Source organism: Ursus americanus, chromosome 10 (assembly GCF_024610735.1).
Source record: "Ursus americanus isolate L20-20 chromosome 10, mUrsAme1.1.p, whole genome shotgun sequence".
NCBI classification, from domain to species: Eukaryota; Metazoa; Chordata; class Mammalia; order Carnivora; family Ursidae; genus Ursus; species Ursus americanus.
Window position 1 is genome coordinate 67221044 of NC_142136.1, and position 22791 is coordinate 67243834.

General features: G+C 38.2%; 1 protein-coding gene across 8 annotated transcripts in view; it reads right to left on the reverse strand.

The window, feature by feature from the left end:
* Nucleotides 1–22791, reverse strand: part of FRY (FRY microtubule binding protein) — a 429617-nt gene that overhangs the window by 133857 nt on the left and 272969 nt on the right. For all 8 annotated transcript variants that reach the window (XM_087865212.1, XM_087865211.1, XM_087865207.1 and 5 more), the window contains 7 exons: nt 22411–22579; nt 19051–19143; nt 18857–18955; nt 17086–17187; nt 4546–4649; nt 3958–4066; nt 2199–2285 (listed from right to left, as the gene is read on the reverse strand). In XM_087865212.1, coding sequence (XP_087721338.1) covers nt 2199–2285; nt 3958–4066; nt 4546–4649; nt 17086–17187; nt 18857–18955; nt 19051–19143; nt 22411–22579 — 763 coding nt within the window. The remainder of the gene's footprint in view (nt 1–2198; nt 2286–3957; nt 4067–4545; nt 4650–17085; nt 17188–18856; nt 18956–19050; nt 19144–22410; nt 22580–22791) is intronic.

A 22791-nucleotide genomic window follows, 5' to 3' on the forward strand; every position in this document is an offset into this window, starting at 1 on the left:
TAGGGCTTGAATTCACGACCCTGAATCAAGAGTCACAGGCTCTACTGACTGAGCCAGCTAGGTGCCCCTATATATTTATCTTGTATCCTGCAAACTTTCTAAAATAATCTGTTAGTTAAGTAGGTGTTCCGTAGATTCTTTGGTATTTTCTACATAGGCAATCATGTTGTCTGTGAATTAAGAGAGTTTTATTTCTTCATTTCCAATCCATGACTCATTTCTTCTTTTTGCCTCTGGGACTGGCTAGGATCTCCAGGTCCATGTTATTTTAGGTCAAGGCAAGAATGAAAGAAATGGATGACCTAGAAACTTCTCACAGATGAGTAAATTCTTAAGATGATGAGGGTGCATATAGGAAGCCATCTTGGTCTGAACTAAAATGAGACACTTAACTGGAAATTATCTAACTGCTGAATGGTGGTGCACTATAGACTTTATAGTAAGGGAATCCTTTACATCCCCAGACCTTGTTCCACAAGCTATTCCAAAATATTTAGGACACAAATTGAATATATTCCTTGAGAAACTGTGCCTGACAACATATTTTATCAGGTGTGTGACATCTGCTTTATAGACCATTATCCTTCTGTGTGCTATTGTGTGGGATCATAAATAAGCCTTTAAGCTTCTAATTACCAACTACTGATAAACTCTCCCATAACTCTATAAGCTCAAGAGAAATGGAAGAAGATACTCAAATATCTTTTTGCAGTTTTTAACATTAAAAACCCCAAATTTCCAAGTGCTCTGCACAAAGAGGTTAACTAATTAAGCACTGATTGAGGAGTTTGAGGGGAGAGCAAAAGGTACGTTTTATACATGGCGATAATGATGGTAGTTTTAATATGTTCTGTTTAGACTAATAACCTGGAAATTCTGAGGGCTGTTGAAGATAGTAAAGCCATGACTCCTGAGAAGTGAAAAATATTTTGAGAAACTTCCCAGTAGGACAAGGCTCTTTAGCATAAGGTCCTAGGCCTCATGCCAGCCCAAATGCCCTGGATTTGCATAGACTTGTCCCTCTCCCTTGGCCCGCTGACCCTCACTGCAGCCATTTCACAGGATGATGATATCATTAGACAGCAGACAAAAACTTCCAAACTCCCATTTTGGGGTTCCTCCAGTTGTCCATCTTAGATACATGGCAACCTTAGCACCAAGAAGAGAATACAGGCTGTGGTGGGAAGAAGCATAAGGATACCAGAACAACTTTGTGGCTAACCAGCTGCTGATTTTGAGCCTCTGTGCTTACTGACAGAAAGAAGGAGCCAGACAATATCACAATGTTGATAGCAACTGTCTAAAACAAACAAAAAAACAAACAAAAAAAAAAACCAAAAAAAACCAAAACGTTTATGGTGTGCTTTTTTTTTTTTCTTTTTTTGGCTTAAGAGTTTGCAATGTCACAATATCATAATTATTCCATAAGGTGATCTAGAAAAGTATTTTGTTCATTTTACAGGCAAAAAAGGTCAAGTTCAGAGAGAGAAATGTCATATAGCCGGTAAAAGTGGTAGAGCCTGTGTCAAGTGCAAATCCAATCCTGCTGTCTTCTGGTTCAGTGTTCTTTCTACAACATCATAGGGAAAGGACTGCAAAGAGGCAGCTTGCCAGGCACAGTTCTGTTGGCCCACAGTGTTTTTAAAGTTGAAGCTTGAATGTGCTTCTCATTGGCACAGATCACGCCAACTGTGTGTCATACCCATTATTTCCATGATCTGTCTGGCCCTTGAGTTGTGATGCTGCCACAGAAACATATATTCATACACGATTCAATTTCACTAGATTTTAGTATTTTATTATTATGTGTATTCATTCTTCCCGGTTTCATCACTTCCTAATACTCAACTTGTTGATCTGCATCTAAATAGTTATATCAATGATTATTTAAATAAATACTGACTAAATAAAACAACCTGACTTATAGTGGCAGATTATCTTTTTTGGGCAAGGTTTCCTCTATTATACAAGAACAGAATATGCCAGCACATCAACCCACCATCATTCTAAGTCTATGCATCCAACATCTGACTTCTGAAATCCCATCGTCTATACTATTTAGTTACATAACATGGACAGAAACAAACAGAAGAGTTTTTAGAGAAATGTCCTTTGCCCTAACCCCCAAAGTTGCAAAGCAAAGGTATGGCTCCGTCAATACACGCTCTGTTAGAAGTACATAAAAGGATCCTTCATACCTCTGGATTGAGACTGAAAGCTTTTGCTGGTTTTCCCACACAAAGAAAATCAAAAATAATTTCTTTCATTGCAAAATCTAAGCGTTCCTGCAGTGAAAAAGAGAAAACAAAACAAAGATGTTAAAATATAAATTTAATGTGAAATGTCTATTTTCATTATAGGCACCAAACAGGTGGCTGCTAAAAGAAGCAAGATACTGTTCAATTTTATGCATCAAGAGAATCCCTGAAGGAAAACCATGCCACTGGAACCTTGGGTGAAGCTGCCTCTGTTTTCATGTGGTGTGCAAAGATGCTTTCATTATATAATATGTGGAATTAGCCCGTAAAGCATAGAATGGCTAATGACAAAACAAAAACAAATCCCCCAAAATGAAAATCCCAAACACCTGGAGGGTCTGGGCTTATGCACAGTCTCAACACTTCCTGCTTGTGTTGCAAATGGTGACACCTTCTTGAGACGCAGTTTAAAATGTATTTTTAAAAATAACACTGCAAAATGACCATTTTGTCCTATTCTCTAACACTTCAAATCTTTTGGCTCATATTATAATGGACAATTCTGCAAGTGAAATGAATAACCAACAAATAAGATATACGATGATACTTCAGTAGGAAAGCATAAGCCAGACTCTAATAATTTCAGGCAGTGGCCACTATGATAGGACATGTTCATTTTATACAACATATTCCAGAATAATCAAAGTACATTCTCAGCCACATGATAACTATATGCAGAAAAATCACATTAATTCATCTGCCTGCAAAGGAAGTAATGTCTTTTCCCTCAGTGCACATATTACAGAGACATCTCATTATACCAAACACACAGAGATATCAAATATTAAGTACTCTAGAAGTCACAACTGAACCTTCCATCTTTATGTCAGTATCAATTGTACCTAAGAGTATTTTCATGCCTATAATTGCCCCTTATCCACACGGCATCCTGAAGTACACTGGGCAAGCATTTCACCCACATTTTACAGATAAAGAAATAGAAGAAAGACGCTCTCTGACTTGTTAGGGGTGTAGAGCTGGCTTGTGGCAGAGGTTGAACTGGAATAATTATCTTTTCCCCTTGTTCTGTAGATCTCAAGGAAGTCAAAGTTGGGTGTAAAAATTTACCCAAAAAGTGTTTTAAAAAGTAAAAATCTTGGGTCTATATAGTAAACTAAATATTAAAAACTATGTTTATTATTATCGGACCCAGTTTTTAAGGAAATTAGTACCTGTAAAGTTCTTAGAAAAGTTCTTAGCAAAGAATAAGTGCTTAATAAATGCTAATATTCCTATTTTATTCTTCTTTCTCACAGGGTGAAAGAGCATTTTTATTTACTCTTCATATTTCACAAAATCCCCTTTTGATTCCCTCCAAACATCAGACTCTGCTTCTTCCTGACTTGCAGAATCCAGAGCAAAGAATCAGGACAAAACAGGGACTAGGAGTCAAGAGACCCTTTTACTAATATGATCTGTGACTTTAGATGAGTCACTTAAACTCTGTCTCTCGGTTCCTTCATTTGTCAAATGCTGAAAACACTTGACGTACCCATGTCACTATTTGTTTTGAAGCCAAAAAAAAAGAAAGAAAAAGAAAAGAAAAAGCTATGTGTGAAAACACTTACAAAACCATTCTGAAAAGTCTTTACACATAAGATACTACTTTAGACTCTTCATCTGGTAGTACTTCCTAGGAAAGAGACTAGCTACTTGAAGGCAATTCGATCACTCCCACCGCCAGAAGCTTCTCCATTACCTGGGCAATGAACTGGATGATTTTCACAAAGATGTTCAGAGGCATATCCCTTGGCACCACACCACGGGACCCTTTGGGGAAAAGTGTTGTGATGATGGTTATAAGACGGCTGAAAGATAGGGAGAAAAAAAGAGAAGACAAGCAAGATTGGCTGAGCTCCAGTTCTGTAGGGGAAAATGGCAGATGGCTCATCTTATCTAAGTATCAGAGAGAATTCGGAAAAAGAAAACAAACCACTTCATCCCTTTTTCATTAGCATAATTACTCTATGAAAAGTTTTTCTGGAAAACTAAGGGCAGCTGGAAAATTATAGCCATTTGCTTTGCTAACATGGTGAATGCAGCCTCGGACATGGAAACTCCTGGTCCCAGTAGAGGCTGAAATTTCTGTAATGGCTGCTGAGCCAATGACTAAAGAAAGCTTGAAAATGTCCTTTCTACTTCGATCTTTAAGAAACTGTCAATTTTGAATAGTTTCTAGTTTGGTTAGTATAGGTAGCAATAAAACAAAACACCCTCTCCATTGGCTGAGAAACGGTTACCGTTAACTCAGTGATGTAGTTACCATTAACCCAAACCAGCTCCTTACCTCTGAGTAGCTGTGTTGCTTTCACATTTAATTCGAATCATGTAAACCCAAAGTAATCTGTACAGAGATTCCAGTGCAACTCGAGCCATCTTGGGGTCTTTATTCTACAACCGAAACCAGGGTGTAAGATAGCATTAGATTTAAGATTTAATTAAGCTTAAGTGGAAAAGAAAAGATTAGATGGTAATGTATGGAGAATATTCTTTTCTGAATTCCTAGAAATGCAGGGCCCCTACAAGGCACCTGTATCACCTGGGACTTATGGGGTATTTGACTTCAGGTGCCCATTGGGTAAATAATCTATGAGGAGGGATCTAAATAGCCATGAGGGCAGAACAGAGTAGTTTAGGGGGAAATCATGTCATTCTCTCCTTTGGCAAGGTGAATACTTGAAATTGCCTTCTTCCTCTAGCCCTAGGGAACCTGTATTCTCTAGCATTAAGAGAGAATCAATGTCTTCTTTCTCTTGTTGATTATGCCCTTTTTGCTTTGATTCCCCAAGCTCCCCAGCTCCTCATCTAAGTACTCACCAAAGTTTATTGACATGAATGTGTACTAAGTAAGCAGCATGTCAGAGAGCATGGGATATACAGATAAAAGATAGTCCTCTTCCTTAAGTTGTTCACAACCTTTAGGGGTTGGGGAATGGAAAATAAGCAATCAACTCTTAAGGCAGCAGGAAAAACTGGTAGAGAGAGGAGCTAGAGAATGGAAAGAAGGGCAAGCTATGGAAAGCTCAAGGAGGGTCGGGAAAAATTTCCAGGGACAGATGAAAACTCAGATGAACTTTAATCCATTCATTTACTCATATGTTCATTCAACCAAACATCTGATGGCTACAGTGGGCCAGGTACTATGGTTGGCACAGTGTGAAACTTTGAACAGTGTAGAAAGACAATGGGAAGGGAGAACACATGGAAGCTAAGAGGGCTGGAGAAGATGGGTCACGTCTCAGAACCTGGGAACAGTTCATATGCCAGTGAATGGGTCCGGGTGAAAGAGTAGTGGCTGATGAGGCCTGTGAGGAAGGCAGGGGTCGCATATGGGACCCCACATGCCAGGATCAATAAGGGGACCAGGGTTCTTACGATGGTGACAGGATGCCACTAAGATCAAGGAGACCATGGAAGAAGTCCCTGCCTACAGTGTGGGGAAAGGAGCAGAGGCAGGGAGACCAGCTATGGTAGAGCTGCTGGCTTCCAGGCAATAACAAGCCAGAGAGGAAGGAACTGATTCTTTCCCCACTGTCCATCTTACTCTAATTATATTCCTCTTGATTTAAAAATCATGGGTTGGGTGGTTTCCCTCATGCCTGTGGGATCCAGGTAACATTTCTTGGCAAGGCATAACTGACCAAGTCACTATGTAGCTCTGACCTACCTTTTCTGCCTCCCTTTCCTCTGTTCTCCCACAAGCTCCCTAAACTCTAGCTAGGCTGTGTTCATTCCATTTCCATGTCAGGAGTGGGTTCCCTCACCCCCTGCATCCTTCTCTCTCTCTCTTTTTTTTTTAAGATTTTATTTATTTATTTATTTATTTATTTATTTATTTATTTATTTATTTATTTATTTGACACAGAGAGAGAGAGCGCACATCAAGGAAGGGGAGTGGGAGAGGGAGAAGCAGACTATCTGCTGAGCAGGGAGCCCAGTGTGGGGCTCGATCACAAGTCCCTGGGATCATGACCTGAGCCAAAGGCAGACGCTTAACTGACTGAGCCACCCAGGTGTCCCTGCATCCTTCTTTTCTATCAGGTGAAACTTCACAGTCAACTTGAATGTCCCTCCTTTGCGCAGGCTCCTTGGCTCCTCCCCATGTCCTCGACCCCATAAAAGCTAAGCTTCTGTCCTGAGTGTCTTCTGACCCTCATACAACCTCTAGCACACAGCCTTGTTTAGATGTCCAAAAGGAAGGGGCATTGTTTACCTTGACATCTATTAGAATTCCCACCATTCTTGTGGGGGGAGGGGGTCAATAAATGTTTGCTTAACAGTCTTTAAATGTCACTCTTAACTTTCTTATAGTTTTTTTGCTTTTATGTGACTTTTCTTCCCTTATTCATTTATCTTGTCATGATTGCTTTAGCTGTTTTATTCTTAGTGTAGATAATTTGGATACTGATTTTTATAGAATTCATAAGTATTTAGATATTACCCCAGATAAAGCTTATTTTTAGACTATTTATGTAAATAAATTCTATGGAAAAGACAATTGAGAATGGTTTTTTAGATTTAGGAGAAAGAGAATACATTTTTGGTGTGATCATTATAAAATTCTAGATTTCTATATGCTTTCAGGTCTGTTTTTAGAATTTGTCTTATTAGTCTGTCTATTCCCAGGCTAATATCCCATTATTTTAAATTTTGAGGCTTTAAAATGTGTTTTATTACTATGTTGTACACCTGAAACTAATATTACACTATATGTTAAATAACTGGAATTTAAATAAGAACTTAAAAAAAAACAGAACAATGTGTTTCATTATCTGGTATGAACTATCTTCCATCATCCACTAATCTTTTCTTCTTTTTAAAGGGTTTTCCCAGATATTTTTCCATGCTTATTCTTTGAAATAAACTTTATAACTACTTTTCTAGTTGTAGGAAAAAAAAAGACCCCAACTTTCTAAAGCATACGTTGATATATAAAGGGTTATGATTTGCCTGTTTGATTTGCATGCTTGGTTACATAAAGGAAATTTGCATAAACTACTAAACTGATAAAGTTGCATTTAAAATATTCCATCATTAAAAAATTGGGGGGAATTCTAATTATCCTTCCCCCAGTCACTGCAAATTAACAAATATCTATGATACACTTACATGGTGGTTAAAAGCAGACTCTAGGCACATACTGCCTGGGTTTGAATCCATCCTTGCTCTGCAATTTATCAGTGATGTGGCCAGCCTCAGGGAAGCTCCTTAATTTCTTTGGGCCTCATTTTCCCTTTTGCAGATGATAATCTTATCTACCTCATAGGAATGTTGAGAACTAAATGAGTTAATGCATAAAGGATATTTAGCACTTTTCTTGTCCATATTAGCTATTATTATGTACCAAGCACTAGGATCTAGCAGCAAACATGCTCTGATTTTGGGGAGCTTCCCTTCCAGTAGAGAGGTTTCTTTCTTTGTTAATTTCTCTTTATGAGTATATGTATTTTATATTTGCGTAGTGCGTTATTAAAAAATTCTCTCTTGTGCCTTATCTCATACTGTGAATCATGACAGGGCAGGGCAAACATCAGCTAAGTTTCATTAAGGAGATTAACAGAGACCTCTAGTTTAAACAATTCATATTGCTGTCTTCTGTTTAACTTCAATTTATTTTATATTCTTTTTTCTGTCTCTCCACCCACAATTACTTTTTTTGGTACATCCTATTGTGACTGATATTCTTTTACTCTTAAGAACCTGCTTGAGATTACCTATTTTTGCTTCCACAGAGACTGAAGAGCCAAGTGGCTGGCTTAAGTTTTCACTTTGCTTTACCTATGGATCCTGCTCTAGTATTTGATTTTTAGTATTTCAAGGTGATTTCATTGATTACTACAATTGCCTCTGTAAATAGTTTTCTTGTCTCTCTTCCATTCTTGGCACCGTCAAATGATATTCTTACCTGCAAACATGACTGTTTACTTCCACATGTTTAAAGTCCTTAAGTGGCTTCTAATCACCTCCTGGACAATGACCAAATTCCATGATGTGGTACATGAGGGGCCTCTGGCGATCTGGCTCCCCCATTACTACCTCCTGCCTCCACGTTGGGCTTGGTGCACCCCACGCCATTATATCCCTTCTGCAATTTCCTAAATGCCTCACATGCTTTCCTACTTCTGGTCTATTTGGAAAATTTCTCCGCCCCGGCAAGATTCAGTTAGGTGTCATCTCCTCTACTAAATCCCCTGCTATTACAACCACTATTTCTCCACCCCAGAGAGATTGCCAAGTGCCTCTGCTCTCTGCTTCCAGAATGCTATTCTCTCCCTTTACTTGTATATTTCTTAGCAGATTGTGAACTCCAGAATTCTCGTTTGTTCATTTTTGTGTCCTCCATGACCGCCAAACAGCAGGCTATCAGTAAATATCAACTTAAAAAAAGCAGACTGTGAGTAGTAGCTGAAAAACTTGATGCATGAGCAAGACATCTTTATATAGAACATCTACAAGGAGGCAGTTCAAGAATGTGACACAGAATAATCCTGAACTCACCTCCTTCTAAGGACACAACAAATCAATAGTTACATAGGGAATACTTCCCTCTGGAACCTGAGTACTAGCTGAACAGCTACTTTACAACAAAGGATATACGGGCCACATGAAGACAGGTAGGAGAGGCAGATACACAGTCTTGACAAAAACCGCACCCCCAGAGTGGTGACCCACCGTGAGGAGGGGGTCTCACAAATATGGAACTCCTCCCCGAGGAGCATGGAGTTTGTGCCCCACGTTAGCCACTCCATCCCTTAGGACCTACACCAGAGAAATGAGTCCCCCAAATGTGTGACTTTGAAAACCAACAGGGCTTACATCCAGGAGAGCCATAAGGCTGTAGGGAAAGAGAGAGATTCTGCTCTTAAAAGGCTCCTATGAAGATTCACTCTCCCTGGGACCCAGTACAAAAGATGCAGTTTGAGAAGAGCCTAGACCATATGTGAAGAAGATAAAGTTGCTAATATTAAGGCACCTGCTAGAGGAGCAAAAGCCTGTTAAGAATCTGCACAGGGATGGAGGCACTGGTGGGTGACATTTTTACATTTGCTCTCAACCTTGCTGGTGCCGGCACTGGGAAGTACTATTTTTGTACTCTCACTCTAACCAACCAGTGCCCACTCCCACCTCCCATGCCACTGCCTTGGCCTTGCACTCCTTGTGCTGTTCCCATAACTGTCCCTACCCTCCTTGACCTACCAAAGCCAAAAGGCATGCAGAACCCAGACAGGGGATGTCCTTGAATGCCAGGCTCTGGTGGCAAGGGGGATTGCATTTCTGAGCTCTATAAGATCTTATAAAACCAGAACGACAGTTCCAGAGACAACTAAGAGCTAGGGCAATGTTAAACAATAAGGTTCATTGCCTATATAGGGCTACCACTTTAATACTGGGAGAGATGCCTGCTTTGCCTAACACATAAAAACAAACAGAGAGAGTCAAGCAAAATGAGGAAACAGAAGAATATGTTTCAAACAAAAGAACAAGATAAAACCCCAGGAAAAAAAATGAAGTAGAGGTAAATAATTTACCTGATAAGGAGTTGAAGTAATGGTCATAAAGAAGCTCACTGTACTCAGGAAAAGAATGGAAGCACAGAAAGATTTCAACAAAGAGACAGAAAATTTAAGAAAGTACCAAACAGAAGTCACAAGCTGAAAAATACAATCACTTAACTGAAAAATACACTAGAAAGGTTCAACAGCAGATTAGATGAAGCAGAAGAAAGAATTAGTGATCTGGGAGACAGAGCAATAGAACTCACCAAACAGAAAAGCAAAAAGAAAAAAAAACCAAAACCAAAACCAAGCAAAAAAACATTGCTTAAGAGACCTATGAACAACATCAAGCAGAATAACTTTCTGATTACAGGGCTTCCAGAAGGAAGAGAGAGAGAAAGGGTCAGAAAACTTAAAGAAATAATGGCTAAAAACCTCCCTAACCTGGGGAATTAAACAGACATCCAAATCCAGGAAACCCAGAAGGTTCCAAACAAGATGAACCCAAAAAGACTCAGGCACATTGTAATTAAAATGTCAGAGTTAAAGACAGAGAGAGAGAATCTTAAAAGCTGTGAGAGAAAAATAATGTGTTATGAACAAGGGACATCAGGTCAATGAACAATGAACATAAGGTCATCAACAGATTTCTTAACAGAAACTTTGCAGGCCAAGAGAGAGTGGCATGATACATTTAAAGTCCTGAAAGAAAAAAAAAAAAAAACACGAAAAACTTCCAACCAAGAACACTCTACCCAGCAAGATTATCATTTAGAATTTAAAAAGGAATACAGATTTCTCTGGACAAGCAAAAGCTAAAGGAGTTCGTCACCACTAAACTGGCTTTAAAAGAAATGTTAAAACAAAGGGCACTAATTAGTAATAAGAAAACACATGAAAGTAAAAATCTCACCTGTAAAGGTAACTATATAGTAAAGGAAGTGGACTAATTACTTATAAAGTTAGTATGAATGTTCAAAGACATAGTAAAAATAACTATATATTAATTAGTTAAGGGATACAAAAACCAAAGAGATGTACAATGTGACATCAAAAACATACAAATGCAGAGTTCTAGAATGTGTTCAAACTTAACTTGCTATCAACTTAAAATAGACGGTTAAATATATAGGCTGAGCCTCATGGTAACCACAAAGCAAAAGCCTATAATAGATACATAAAAGATAATGAGAAAGGAACCTAAGCATAACACCACAGAAAGTCATCAAATCACAAGAAAGCAAGAGAAGAAGAGGGGAACAGAGAGAAACTACAAAACAGAAAAAAAATTAACAAAATGAAAATAAGTACATACCTATAACAACTACTTTAAATGTAGTTTAAAAAGACACAGAGCTGCTGAATGGGTAAAAAGACAAGACTCACCTATATGCTGCCTATAAGAGAGTTACTTTAGATATAGGGACACATGCAGACTGAAAGGGAAAGGATGGAAAAAGATGTTCCGTGCCAATGGAAACCAAAAGAGAGCTGGGGAAGCTATACTTATATCAGACAAAACAGACTTGAAAACAAAGACTAATAAAAGAAAGAGAAGGGTGTTACATAATGACAAAGTGGTCAAGTCAACAAGAAAATACAACATTTGTAAATATTTATGCACCCAACATAGAAGCATCTAAATATATAAAGCAAATATCAACAAACCTAAAGGGAGAAATTGACAACAACACAACAACAGTAGGGGACTTTATGCCCCACTTACATCAATGGTTAGATCATCCAGACAATCAATATGGAAATATTGGTTTTAAATCACATATTAGACTTTAAATGGCACAGACTAGATGGACTTAATATATACATACAGAATATTCTCTCTGAAGGCAGTAGAGTACACAATTCTACTAGAGAGCACATGGAACATTTGCCAGGAGAGATCATATATTAGGCCACAAAAGAAGTCTCAATAAATTTAAGAAGATTGAAGTCATATCAAGCATCTTTCCCAACCATAGTAGTTAGAAACTAGAAATGAAGTACAAAAAGAAAGTTGGAAAAATCACAACTGTGGGGGAGATTAAACAACATGCTACTGAATAACCAATGGGTCAATGAAGAAATCAAAGGAGAAATCTAAAAAATACTTTGAGATAAACAAAAATGGAAATACAATAAACCCAAATCTATGGGATACAGCAAAAGCAGTTCTAAGATTATAACGATATAGGTCTATCTCAAGTAACAAGAAAAGTATCAAATAAACAATCTAACTTTAAACCTAAAGTAACTAGAAAAAGAACAGTTCAAGCCCAGAGTTACCAGAAGGAAGGAAATAATAAAGATCAGAGTGGAAATAATGAAACAAAGACTAAAAAAGACAATAGAGAAGATCAATGAAACTAACAGCTGCTTCTTTGAAAAGATAAACAAAATTGACAAGCTTTTGACTAGACTAAGAAAAAGAGAGGGCTCAAATAAATAGAATCAGAAAATAAAGAAGAGAAATTACAACTGATACAAAAGAAATACAAAGGATCATAAAGGACTATTATGAACAATTATATGCCAACCAATTAGAAAACCTAGAAGAAATAAATTAATTCCTAGAAACATACTGTCTTCCAAAACTGAATCATAAATAGAAAACTCTGAATAGAGCAATTACTAGTAAGAAAGTTGAATCACTAATCAAAAAACTCCCCAAAAACAGAAGTCCAGGACCAGATGGCTTCACCAGTGAATTCTACCAAACCTTCAAAGATTTAATACCAATCCTTCTCAAGGTCTTTCAAAAAATTGAAGAGAAGGGAATACTCTCAAACTCATTTATGAGGCCAGCATTACCCTGATACCAAAACCAGATAAGGACACACACAAAAAAGAGAAAATTACAGGCCAATGTACCTGATGAACATAGATGCAAAAATCCTCAACAAAATATTAGCAAACTGAATTCAACAACACATTAAAAGGATTATGCACCATGATCAAGTGGGATTTATTCCAGGGATGGAAAGATGGTTCGACATTTGCAAATCAATCAACATGATAAACCACATTAACAAAATGAGGGACAAAATCATATGATTTCTCAATAGATGTAGAAAAGCATTTGACAAATTCAATATCCATTTATGATAAAAACAACAAATTGGGTACAGAGGGAATGAACCTCAAAATAATAAGAGGCCATATATCACAAGCCCACTGAACATCATACTTAATGGCAAAAAACTGAAAGCTTTTTCCCTAAGATCAGAAACAAGACAAGGATGCCCACTCTCACCACTTTTATTCAGCACAGATCTCCAACCACTGAGAGCTATTGTTGTTATTAACCATACAGTAAACACGTTTTTTTTTTTTTTAAAGATTTCTTTTATTTATTTGACAGAGATAGAGACAGCCAGCGAGAGAGGGAACACAAGCAGGGGGAGTGGGAGAGGAAGAAGCAGGCTCATAGCAGAAGAGCCTGATGTGGGGCTCGATCCCAGATCGCCGGGATCACGCCCTGAGCCGAAGGCAGACGCTTAACCGCTGTGCCACCCAGGCGCCCCAGTAAACACGTTTTTTAACTTTTAAGGTTTCTTTTTTTTTTTTTTAAAGATTTATTTATTTATTTATTCGACAGAGATAGAGACAGCCAGCGAGAGAGGGAACACAAGCAGGGGGAGTGGGAGAGGAAGAAGCAGGCTCCCAGCAGAGGAGCCTGATGTGGGGCTCGATCCCATAACGCCGGGATCACGCCCTGAGCCGAAGGCAGACGCTTAACCGCTGTGCCACCCAGGCGCCCCTTAAGGTTTCTTTTATGGTTTTGTTTCGTTTTTATAATCTGGACCTCCAGGATATTATAGTCACTATTACAAAATTTAAAAATTAAAAAATTGCTCCAATTATATCCATTTTGAAGGATGAGAAACTAGCACAGTTATTATGAATACTTAATACTACGTCCAAAGAACTATTAATAAACGGAGAGTCACAACAAAAAAAATAAGTACTATTAAATCAAGTTTCAAAACATATTTCCTTTTTCCAGAATTATGTGTATTATGGCAGATGTGAAAGGGATGTATCCATTTTAATTGCTCAATATGTTCAGATTCTGACATTAAATATATAAAAGAAAAAAGTATTGGTTCCTACTAAGACAGAGTTCTTGAAAGATGTCAGTGTTGTGTTAAGAAGGTGCCATAAATTCCCCATCACTTCACAAGGGTATATTGCTAATGTACGGTTGACCTACTTAACTAAGTGTAAATAAAGACTTCAAGTTTGTGTTACCAAAGCAGCCTGCTTCCGACAGACCGACTCTGAAGATAAACCAGGGCACTGACATTAAATGAACATTGATCTGAGAGCTTGTTTACTTTGAAAGCAGCAGATTTTTCACGCTCAGACACACTTGTATTCTGCTATATGTCACGCTGCCACCTTGATGACTCCCCTCTGCAGAACACATCAAAGATGGCTACTGAGTTCAACATGTAGGGTTCAAACATTAGGTTCATTATACTTAAGCATGTGTAGGAAAGTGGGACACACGGAGGGTAAGGGTGCTGGAAGCAAAAAGGGGAAAGGTAAACAGGGAGAAGAGTTGGTCTGCTGGTCATCATGAAATGATATGGTTGGCTCTAAGTCTCATAAAATACTGACACTATTCAAGACAAAGTATACTTCCGAAGCCATGTTAGTTTTTCCTCACGGAGTATTTGTAAGTTGGTTTGGAAGGTTTTCTGTATATTTATGACATTTTAAAATGGTCTCATTTTTTTAAAAGATTTATTCACTTATTACTTTAGAGAGAGAGAGGACACGGAGGGGAGGGGCAGAGGGAGAGGGAAGGAGAGACTCCCAAGCAGACCCCCTGCTGAGTATGGAGCCTGAGGTGGGGCCCCTTCCCACGACCCAAGTGGAAATCAAGAGTTGGAAGCTTAACGCTGGCACCCCTAAAATGGTCTCATTTAATCCCTACTGGGTTTAGTTCTTAATATATGTGATACCATTTTATTCCAATTTTAACTCATCAAGGATCTTTTTATATCTTTCAGCCTTGCGGTGGTGAATTCCGACAATTTATTACCCATAAAGTAAAATATCATTGCCTTAACTTGGCCTAATAACTACCTCTTTCATAGTTCATGGGGTCTTGAACCTTTACGAGTGGCACTAGTATCTCTCTACTCTCAACTTTTATATCCCTCACTGTTTCTATCATGCATTTTGAAACTTTGTTATATATCTGCCAATGAAATGCTAACTCCTTAAGGACAGAGACTCTAGTCTATATCTAGTTTAAATATAGTTGACTTCCCCTATGTTTCCCACTTCCAGCACCTTCCCTAGCACCTCACCCACTGGGCACTTCACACCCACTGGGTGAATGAACAGAATTCTGGAATTTGGTTCAGTTTCTATACTATTGCCTCTATATACTCTTTCTGATCTCATCATGGCCATTCTCTTAGAAATCCTAATGCTTGAAATGTCTGCATAGGGATACACCATCAGCTTGTAGTTCCACTTCTCTCTAGGGCATTTATAACCCTATTATTAAGTCTTTTTGCTGGGTTTTGACTAAAGCACCAATATTTTAACTTTGAAGCAATTACATTGCAAAGTAAGATTATGCCACTATATATTTCAAAAGCACCTACTTGAAACAAAAAATTTTGGTTTTTTGGCCACAAAAATAAACTGTCACGCAAAATATTATTTTAATTCTAATTAAAATTCATTGCAAACATACTTAGCATAACATATATAGAAAAATGCACTGTAAACATTCTTAATTATTTCTCTTTTTTATTTTGAGCAAAAAGACCATTTTCTACCTATGTGAAATGTAAATGAACAAAAAATATTTTTAACTGGAACTAATAACTGAAATAACTTAAAAGTGGATGAAACAACAACAAAATGACATTGGGCTGTGTGTTAGAGACGTATTACAGATGTATAAATCCCTAAGTAAAATATCGGAGAATGCCTATTATATAATAATTGATAACCCTGAAAAGCTTTTTGTTTTTCGGAATACTTAAAAGCTTAATTCTGTATCCACTGCTATTATATTTCACTGCCAATTTGAAGAAAAGAAATGATTCAAATCTTGGATTTCACAATCCGTGCTTAAAACAGCTCTAATGCAGATTGTGGTGTAATTATGGTAAATGCCAAAATAATATAATTAATCTTAACCACTTCACTAAATTAAAGTGTCTTATAACAAAAAAAACAAGGCAACATGTATAAGCACATATGGCATTGTATAATTAAATATATTTCAAAAATTCTAAAGCAGCAAATATCAAACACGTAGAAGAACTTCAAGACACAACTGGAAACAACTAGAAAATGTACAGTTTGCACTTATATTAGGGTTGGTTTCATTTAGTTGTCTTTTATCAATAGGTCACTAAAACTTAAAATATGCTTACCACTTACAAGTTATAAAGCCAATTTTAAAGCTAATCATTATAGTAGTTTTAACTGTGGGTTCCTCAGTTTTAGGAACGATGACTTCATTCCTCTCGTCATCCAGCACCTGTGCTGCCTAGCTGCCTACCCACCACAGTACTTGTTCAGTGAATGCCCAGGGCTGATGGGCTGCCATGTGGCTTGAATAGAATACTTTCAAATAATCACAAATCACAATGACAGGAAATAAGTATTCTCTGTGACTGGGGTTAATCCTCCCACAGAAAGGAACTTTTCCCCCCAAATATTTTCCTAGACTGGAGGGGGAAGAGGAAGGATGCGAGAAGTACAGGTGAGCATCTGAAATCAATTCACATGGCCCTGTCAGTGAAGTGTGGCTTCCCTTTTTTAAAATCACTTAGACAAAATGCAATAATTAATGCATATACAGGGGTATTTAATTCTACCCTGAAAGTGATCCTTATTAGAAAAGATTAAATTCCCCAAATTTGGAGTGATTTCTCTTATCCCTGGTCATCTTCTAAAACGGACTATTATTTGGGGCACCTGGGTGGCTCAGTCAGTTAGGCGTCCGACTCCTGGTTTCGGCTCAGGTCACAATCTCAGGGTCGTGAGATCAAGCCCCTGTTGGGAGTCTACTTGTGATTCTCTTTCCCTCCTCCCTTTGCCCCTCCCCTGGCTTGCACTCTAAAATAAATAAATAAATAAATAAATAAATAAATAAATAAATAAATAAATAAATAAAATCTTATATAAGACTGACTACATTTAATAAGGAGAACTCTTATTAATATTTTTTTTCATTATCCCAATAGTATAAGATAACTCCCCCACAAACATTAGGAATCACTCTCAGAAGCACATATACCTGTCTCAGACACATAATCTAGTTTATAAAAGACATTTTTGAATTGAGAAATACTAACTTTAAGGTTGGATAAGCAGTTGTTGAGGAAAATGTGCCACCTGTTCAGGAACAGCTGCTTCTGACTGACACAGAGAAGGCAAGTCACCAGGGGGTACAAGGCCTGAGGAGAAAGAAGGTGAGGTCACGAGATGATTTCAACAAACCAGGTAACACATATTCTCTGGAATGGCTACCTATCCATCTCCCTCTGTGGGCCAGAATAAACAGGACGCTTTAGAACACAAGGCTCAGGGGGGGCCCTGAAGAGGTAGGCATTTCGCAAATGCCTTTTGAGGATGATGGGGGTGGAATTATCTAGAATTATGAAGTGTATAATAAGTTTCATGTATAGTAAGTGGAAATCCGATTCACTGATTTAGTCTTCATTTATGAATTTTAAAAACAAACTCATTATCTTAGCTCACTCTCAATCCTCAGAGAGAAAGTGGGAAGGCACACTAATTTCAAAAATGTTATTGGGTTTTTTGCTCATAAACATCTACTAGCTTGTCCTTGTCTAAGAGGTAGGTGTATATATTTTCTTTTGCATGCAATCTTCCTGTAATTAAGGAAGATTCCTAAAAGAAATGTTATTGCACTGGTAAACTCCACCAAGACAAATTTAACCACAGGAGGAATTTGCTTACGAGTGAATAAACAGAGGTGCTACTGTGCTTTTCCTGCCTAACTGGGCTGGTTTCCCACAGCAACTGGAGAAGATAGAAAAGCTAATGAGCAGCCGACCAAAAAATACATATGCAGAACCCATCACCATTCTGCTGAACCAGACATACACTGTGGTGGCACCCAAAGAATTAAGGCTAGTGAAGATTTAAACAAAAATATAACTGGTTCATCCGTTACATTGAATTAGCAAAAAAACAATGGCCACAATGAGATTCTGTGCTTCACAAACCATTAACTTCATTTTTTTATTCACTTGGTTTTAAATTGACTTTGAACTATGCTACCATTGAGTATAACTCTAATTCCAGCCAGTAATCTAAAAAAAAAAAAAAAAAAGCAGTGATTACTCACAATGACTATTAAAGTAGACAATGAGAATGTCTGTCACCACTGCCGGCAAAGCAACTCTGAACATTGGCTCAAATAATGGTGGCAATGCTCCTACTTTGAAGACTGGCATAAATCATGCCAGTAGACCAGCTACCTAAGGAACGTGCTTCCTCCATACGACCGCAATTATAGCTCATATGCCATGTGTCGAGTCATAAGCCAGAGCCTTTTTTTTTTTTTAACACCACTGAGAGCGAAAGGTTGTGGTAATTCAAAAGACTTTTCGGTGCTGCTGCTCTTCTGCACAAAAGCTTTCACGACTATTGTCTTCTCAGCCTTCAGAGAATCTTTGCTATGGGCAACTGTCTCTCTCTAAGTCCCTTTGCTGCCTGCTTCCATTTTGATTGTGAGTATCAAGACAGGAACGAACCAGTGAAGACTTCAGGGGGTTGAAAACGATAAACTGTTATTATAAACTGACTTTTAGACTGGAAAAAATACTCAAATTAAAACAAAAATCAAGTTAAGCCAGTCATGAAAATAAACACCGAGAATCTTAGGACAAGAAGGGCCATATGAGGTGACACAGTCTAATCCCCTTATATTATTGTGATCCACTTATGGTCAACGTTAAGTGCAAGCTTCAAATTTTGAAACACTTCCTCTTTTGGGGGGAGCTATAGGTAATGCTCCCATTATGGCTCTCAAATAGATTTCAGCCTAAGGATTTTAGCCTCTGCAGTGTCGCGTTTTGGACTTGCTCAGTTACTAACCAACGAATGCTTCTTTCGAGAAGAAAGTTCCAGCGTGGTGTCATAGAGGCTTTCAACAAAGTTTCTAAGGCAGGGAACATTTACTTCATTTTTAACAGCCTAAAAGAGAGATGCATGTTAATAGTATATTAATGAAATTAGTGATTCTCTAATCCAATTTGAAGAAGTTCTTAAAAATAAAAACGTTAACTCACAGCAGCAACTGGGACAAGAATTTCAACAAAAAGCCCAGCCAAGGCATGCTTGATATCTTTGTCTTTGACCTCGAGGAAGTAATGTGCACATTCCTAGGAAGTAGAAAAAAGCATAAAGGAGGGAGAACAGATTGAAATGTGCACATAAAATGTACTTAAACAAATTTAAGGAAACAGCTCTTAATTCAATCATACACACGGACATAGCATATTCCTTAACCCACTGAAGAAAATCACTGGATTCTAGCATTTATACTTAAGTTCAAAATGGCCTCAATGACATTTTGCAGGACTGGTTTTCTCACTCTCCTACTTCTATCTCAAATCACTGTGCTGAAAGGACAAAACATCTACAATCAGGGAACAGATACTCATCCACTGACTTATTGGTTGATTCATTCAGACATTCTTTGCTGACAAATTTCCATTGACCACATACAGTGTGTGGGGGCCTGGGTCCTTGATTAACCCACAAACACAGATCCCCAGAGAAGGTAAACATGGGAAGAGAGGAAGAAGATATTAAACTTATTTTGGGCCCTGTGACAGCCCCAGGCACAGAGCTGTTTACTTCTTAGCTCTGACATTTTAGGTGTGTTTATTATTCAGATAGTTTCATAAGCAAGTCTGGAAAGCTTCCCTCCCCCACCTCAGGCAAGAAACCTTTCAAATACTTCCTCAAGCAAGGATGTCTTTGCCTATGGACTACTATCTATGAAAGGGTATTTTTGGTGGCCCAGAGTATCATTTAATAGGAAAGCTGGCCTGTTTAGAATTCCACCAGCCTCTTTCTCCTTCCCGGCCTTTTTGGTAGTAACTCTTTATTAGGTATTGTTTTCATGGAAGGGTCCAAGGCTACATGTATTTGTGATGATATGTTAATATCCATATTAGCTATTATACTTACTTTCAGTCACCATTGGGCCCACTGCCAACAAAAGTTACTAAAATCCCTAGTCTACTAATGCTATACTAAGACATCAGTCCCAGAAAGGCATTGCCAACATGGAGTCATTGAGATGGTTTCCCCAATGCAGAATGGAGCTTCATGACTCCTGGAATTGTGGCCCTTTTCCTACAATATTTTGTATAGGTGTGTAACTACTCTTTCAAGTCATCATTCAAATACATAGATACATGAATTATTCATATGAGAGAGGGATAGAAATGGTTAACAGTTACTAAGTGCTTACCATGTGCCAAGAATCCTCAGAGCCACCTTCTAAGGTTAGTGCCATTATTACCTCTTTGCACAAAGGTAAGTGAGGTGGGGACGGGTTGAGGGTGACTTGCCCCAGGTCACAGTGCTGGTAAGTGCTAAAGTTTGAATTTAAACCCAAGAAGTTTGATACATGGCCTAAATTCTTTTTTTTAATAGCTTCATTGAGATAGAGTTCACATAATATGCAATTCACCCACTTGAAGTGTACAATTCAATAGCTTTTAGTATATTCACAATTGTATTTTTTTTAAAGATTATTTATTTATTTGACAGAGATTGAGTGAGTGAGAGAGAGAGAGAGAGAGAACAAGCAGGGGGAGCAGCCAGTAGAGGGAGAAGGAGAAGCAGACTCCCCACTGAGCACAGAGCCTGACATGGGGCCGGATCCTAGGACCATTGGGATCATGACCTGAGTCACCCAGGCACTCCCACAATTGTACATTTATCACCACAATTAAATTTAGAACCTTTTTATTACCCTGCAGAGAAACTCTGTGCTATTTAGCAGTCATTTCCAACCTCTCTATCCGCACTCCCCTCCTCTAAGCCCTACACAACCACCAATCTACTTTCCGTCTCCATGGATTTGCCTATTCTGGACATTTCATTTAAATGGAATCACAAAATATGTGACTTCTGTTACTTAGCATAATATTTTCAAGGTACATCCATGCTGTAGCATGTATCAGTACTTCACTCCTTTTGATGGCCAAATAATATTCCCTTATATGGATATACCACCTTTTGTTTCTCTAGTCATCAGTTGATGAACATTTGGGCAATATTCACTTTTTTGTGATTATGAATAATGCTGCTATGAATATTTGCGTTCAAGTTTTTGCATGAATGTTTATTTTCATTTCTCTTGGATATAACCCTAGAAACGTGGAATTGCTGGCTTACATCCAACTCTAGATTTAACCCCTGAGGAACTGCCAAACTGTTTTCCAAAGTTGTTAGGCCTTTCTATATTCCAACCAGCAGTGTACGAGGGTTCTAATTTCTCTACATCCTTACCCATACTTGCTGTTATCTGTCTTTTTGATTATAGCCATTTTAGTGGGTATGAAGTGGCACAGCCTGTATGTCTAATCCCTATATCTAAGCTCTTCAGTGATAAAGACCTTCACTAAACCTAGCTCACAGCAGTATTAAAGTTTTATAAATTCTCATAGAGCCACATGTTCTGCAAAGTCCACATTAGCAACAATTCTTTTGTTAGCACATTATGTGAAACATGACGGAATTGACACCCAAACCTGTATGGTTTCGTTGATTTTTAAAAACTGATTCTCTTTTGGGGGCGCCTGGGTGGCACAGCGGTTAAGTGTCTGCCTTCAGCTCAGGGCGTGATCCCGGTGTTGTGGGATCAAGCCCCACATCAGGCTCTTCCGCTATAAGCCTGCTTCTTCCTCTCCCACTCCCCCTGCTTGTGTTCCCTCTCTCACTGGCTGTTTCTATCTCTGTCAAATAAATAAATAAAATCTTTAAAAAAAAATAAAAAAAATAAAAAAACTGATTCTCTTTTGGGGGCACCTGGGTGGCACAGCAGTTAAGCGTCTGCCTTCGGCTCAGGGCGTGATCCCGGTGTGATGGGATCGAGCCCCACATCAGGCTCCTCCGCTATGAGCCTACTTCTTCCTCTCCCACTCCCCCTGCTTGTGTTCCCTCTCTTGCTGGCTGTCTCTATCTCTGTCAAATAAATAAATAAAATCTTTAAAAAAAAACTGATTCTCTTTTGTAGTAGGAATAAAAAGTTTTCTGCATTATTTAAAGTTCTGATGCCAAGAATGTTAACATAGCCACCTCAATGCTATCAATTATAAAAAGCAAAAAATCAGCTATATTTTATTCATAGATCAATCCGTAGCTGATGATCAAAAAGAGAAAAAAGTCAACCAGTAAGACATTCCACTATACACCCTACTTCAAAGGTGATATGAAAGCTTAAAAGTGAAATTATCTGCCTGTAACTCTATTATTTGGTTACAAAGCACGTTATGCATTACTGAGGAAAAAGTAGGACTTCTTCCACATTGTCAAGTGAATGGGTTTTCACATTCCAAGTCAGTCATTCTGATGAAGGGAGTTGTTCAGGTTGACAGCCCCTTGGATCTCCTGCCCAAAATGTTGCCTACCTGCATAAACTGAAGAGAAGCCTCAAAGTCTTCCACCGGATACATCTTAATTCGAAAGAACTTCATCCCCATTATCAGGCTGATAATGCTCTGAACAACATACGGGCTCTGCTCTTTGTGCCGTAATTCCTTGAGTTCTGCCATAAATTTCTTCTTTACAGCAGGGAATCTAAGAAGAGAACATGAGTGGTTTATTAAATAATGGTATGAAAGTGAGTATAATGGAGGCCTCCAGCATCTAGGAGCGATAGGGCACAGTGACAGGAGCCCTTTGAATGGTTGAAGTATATGGCTATCATTTTTTAAGGCTTTGTTATTGGGGATTTGGTAAAGAATACAATCTTCTCATTTCTTCTCTTATCCTACAATATACTCAACATT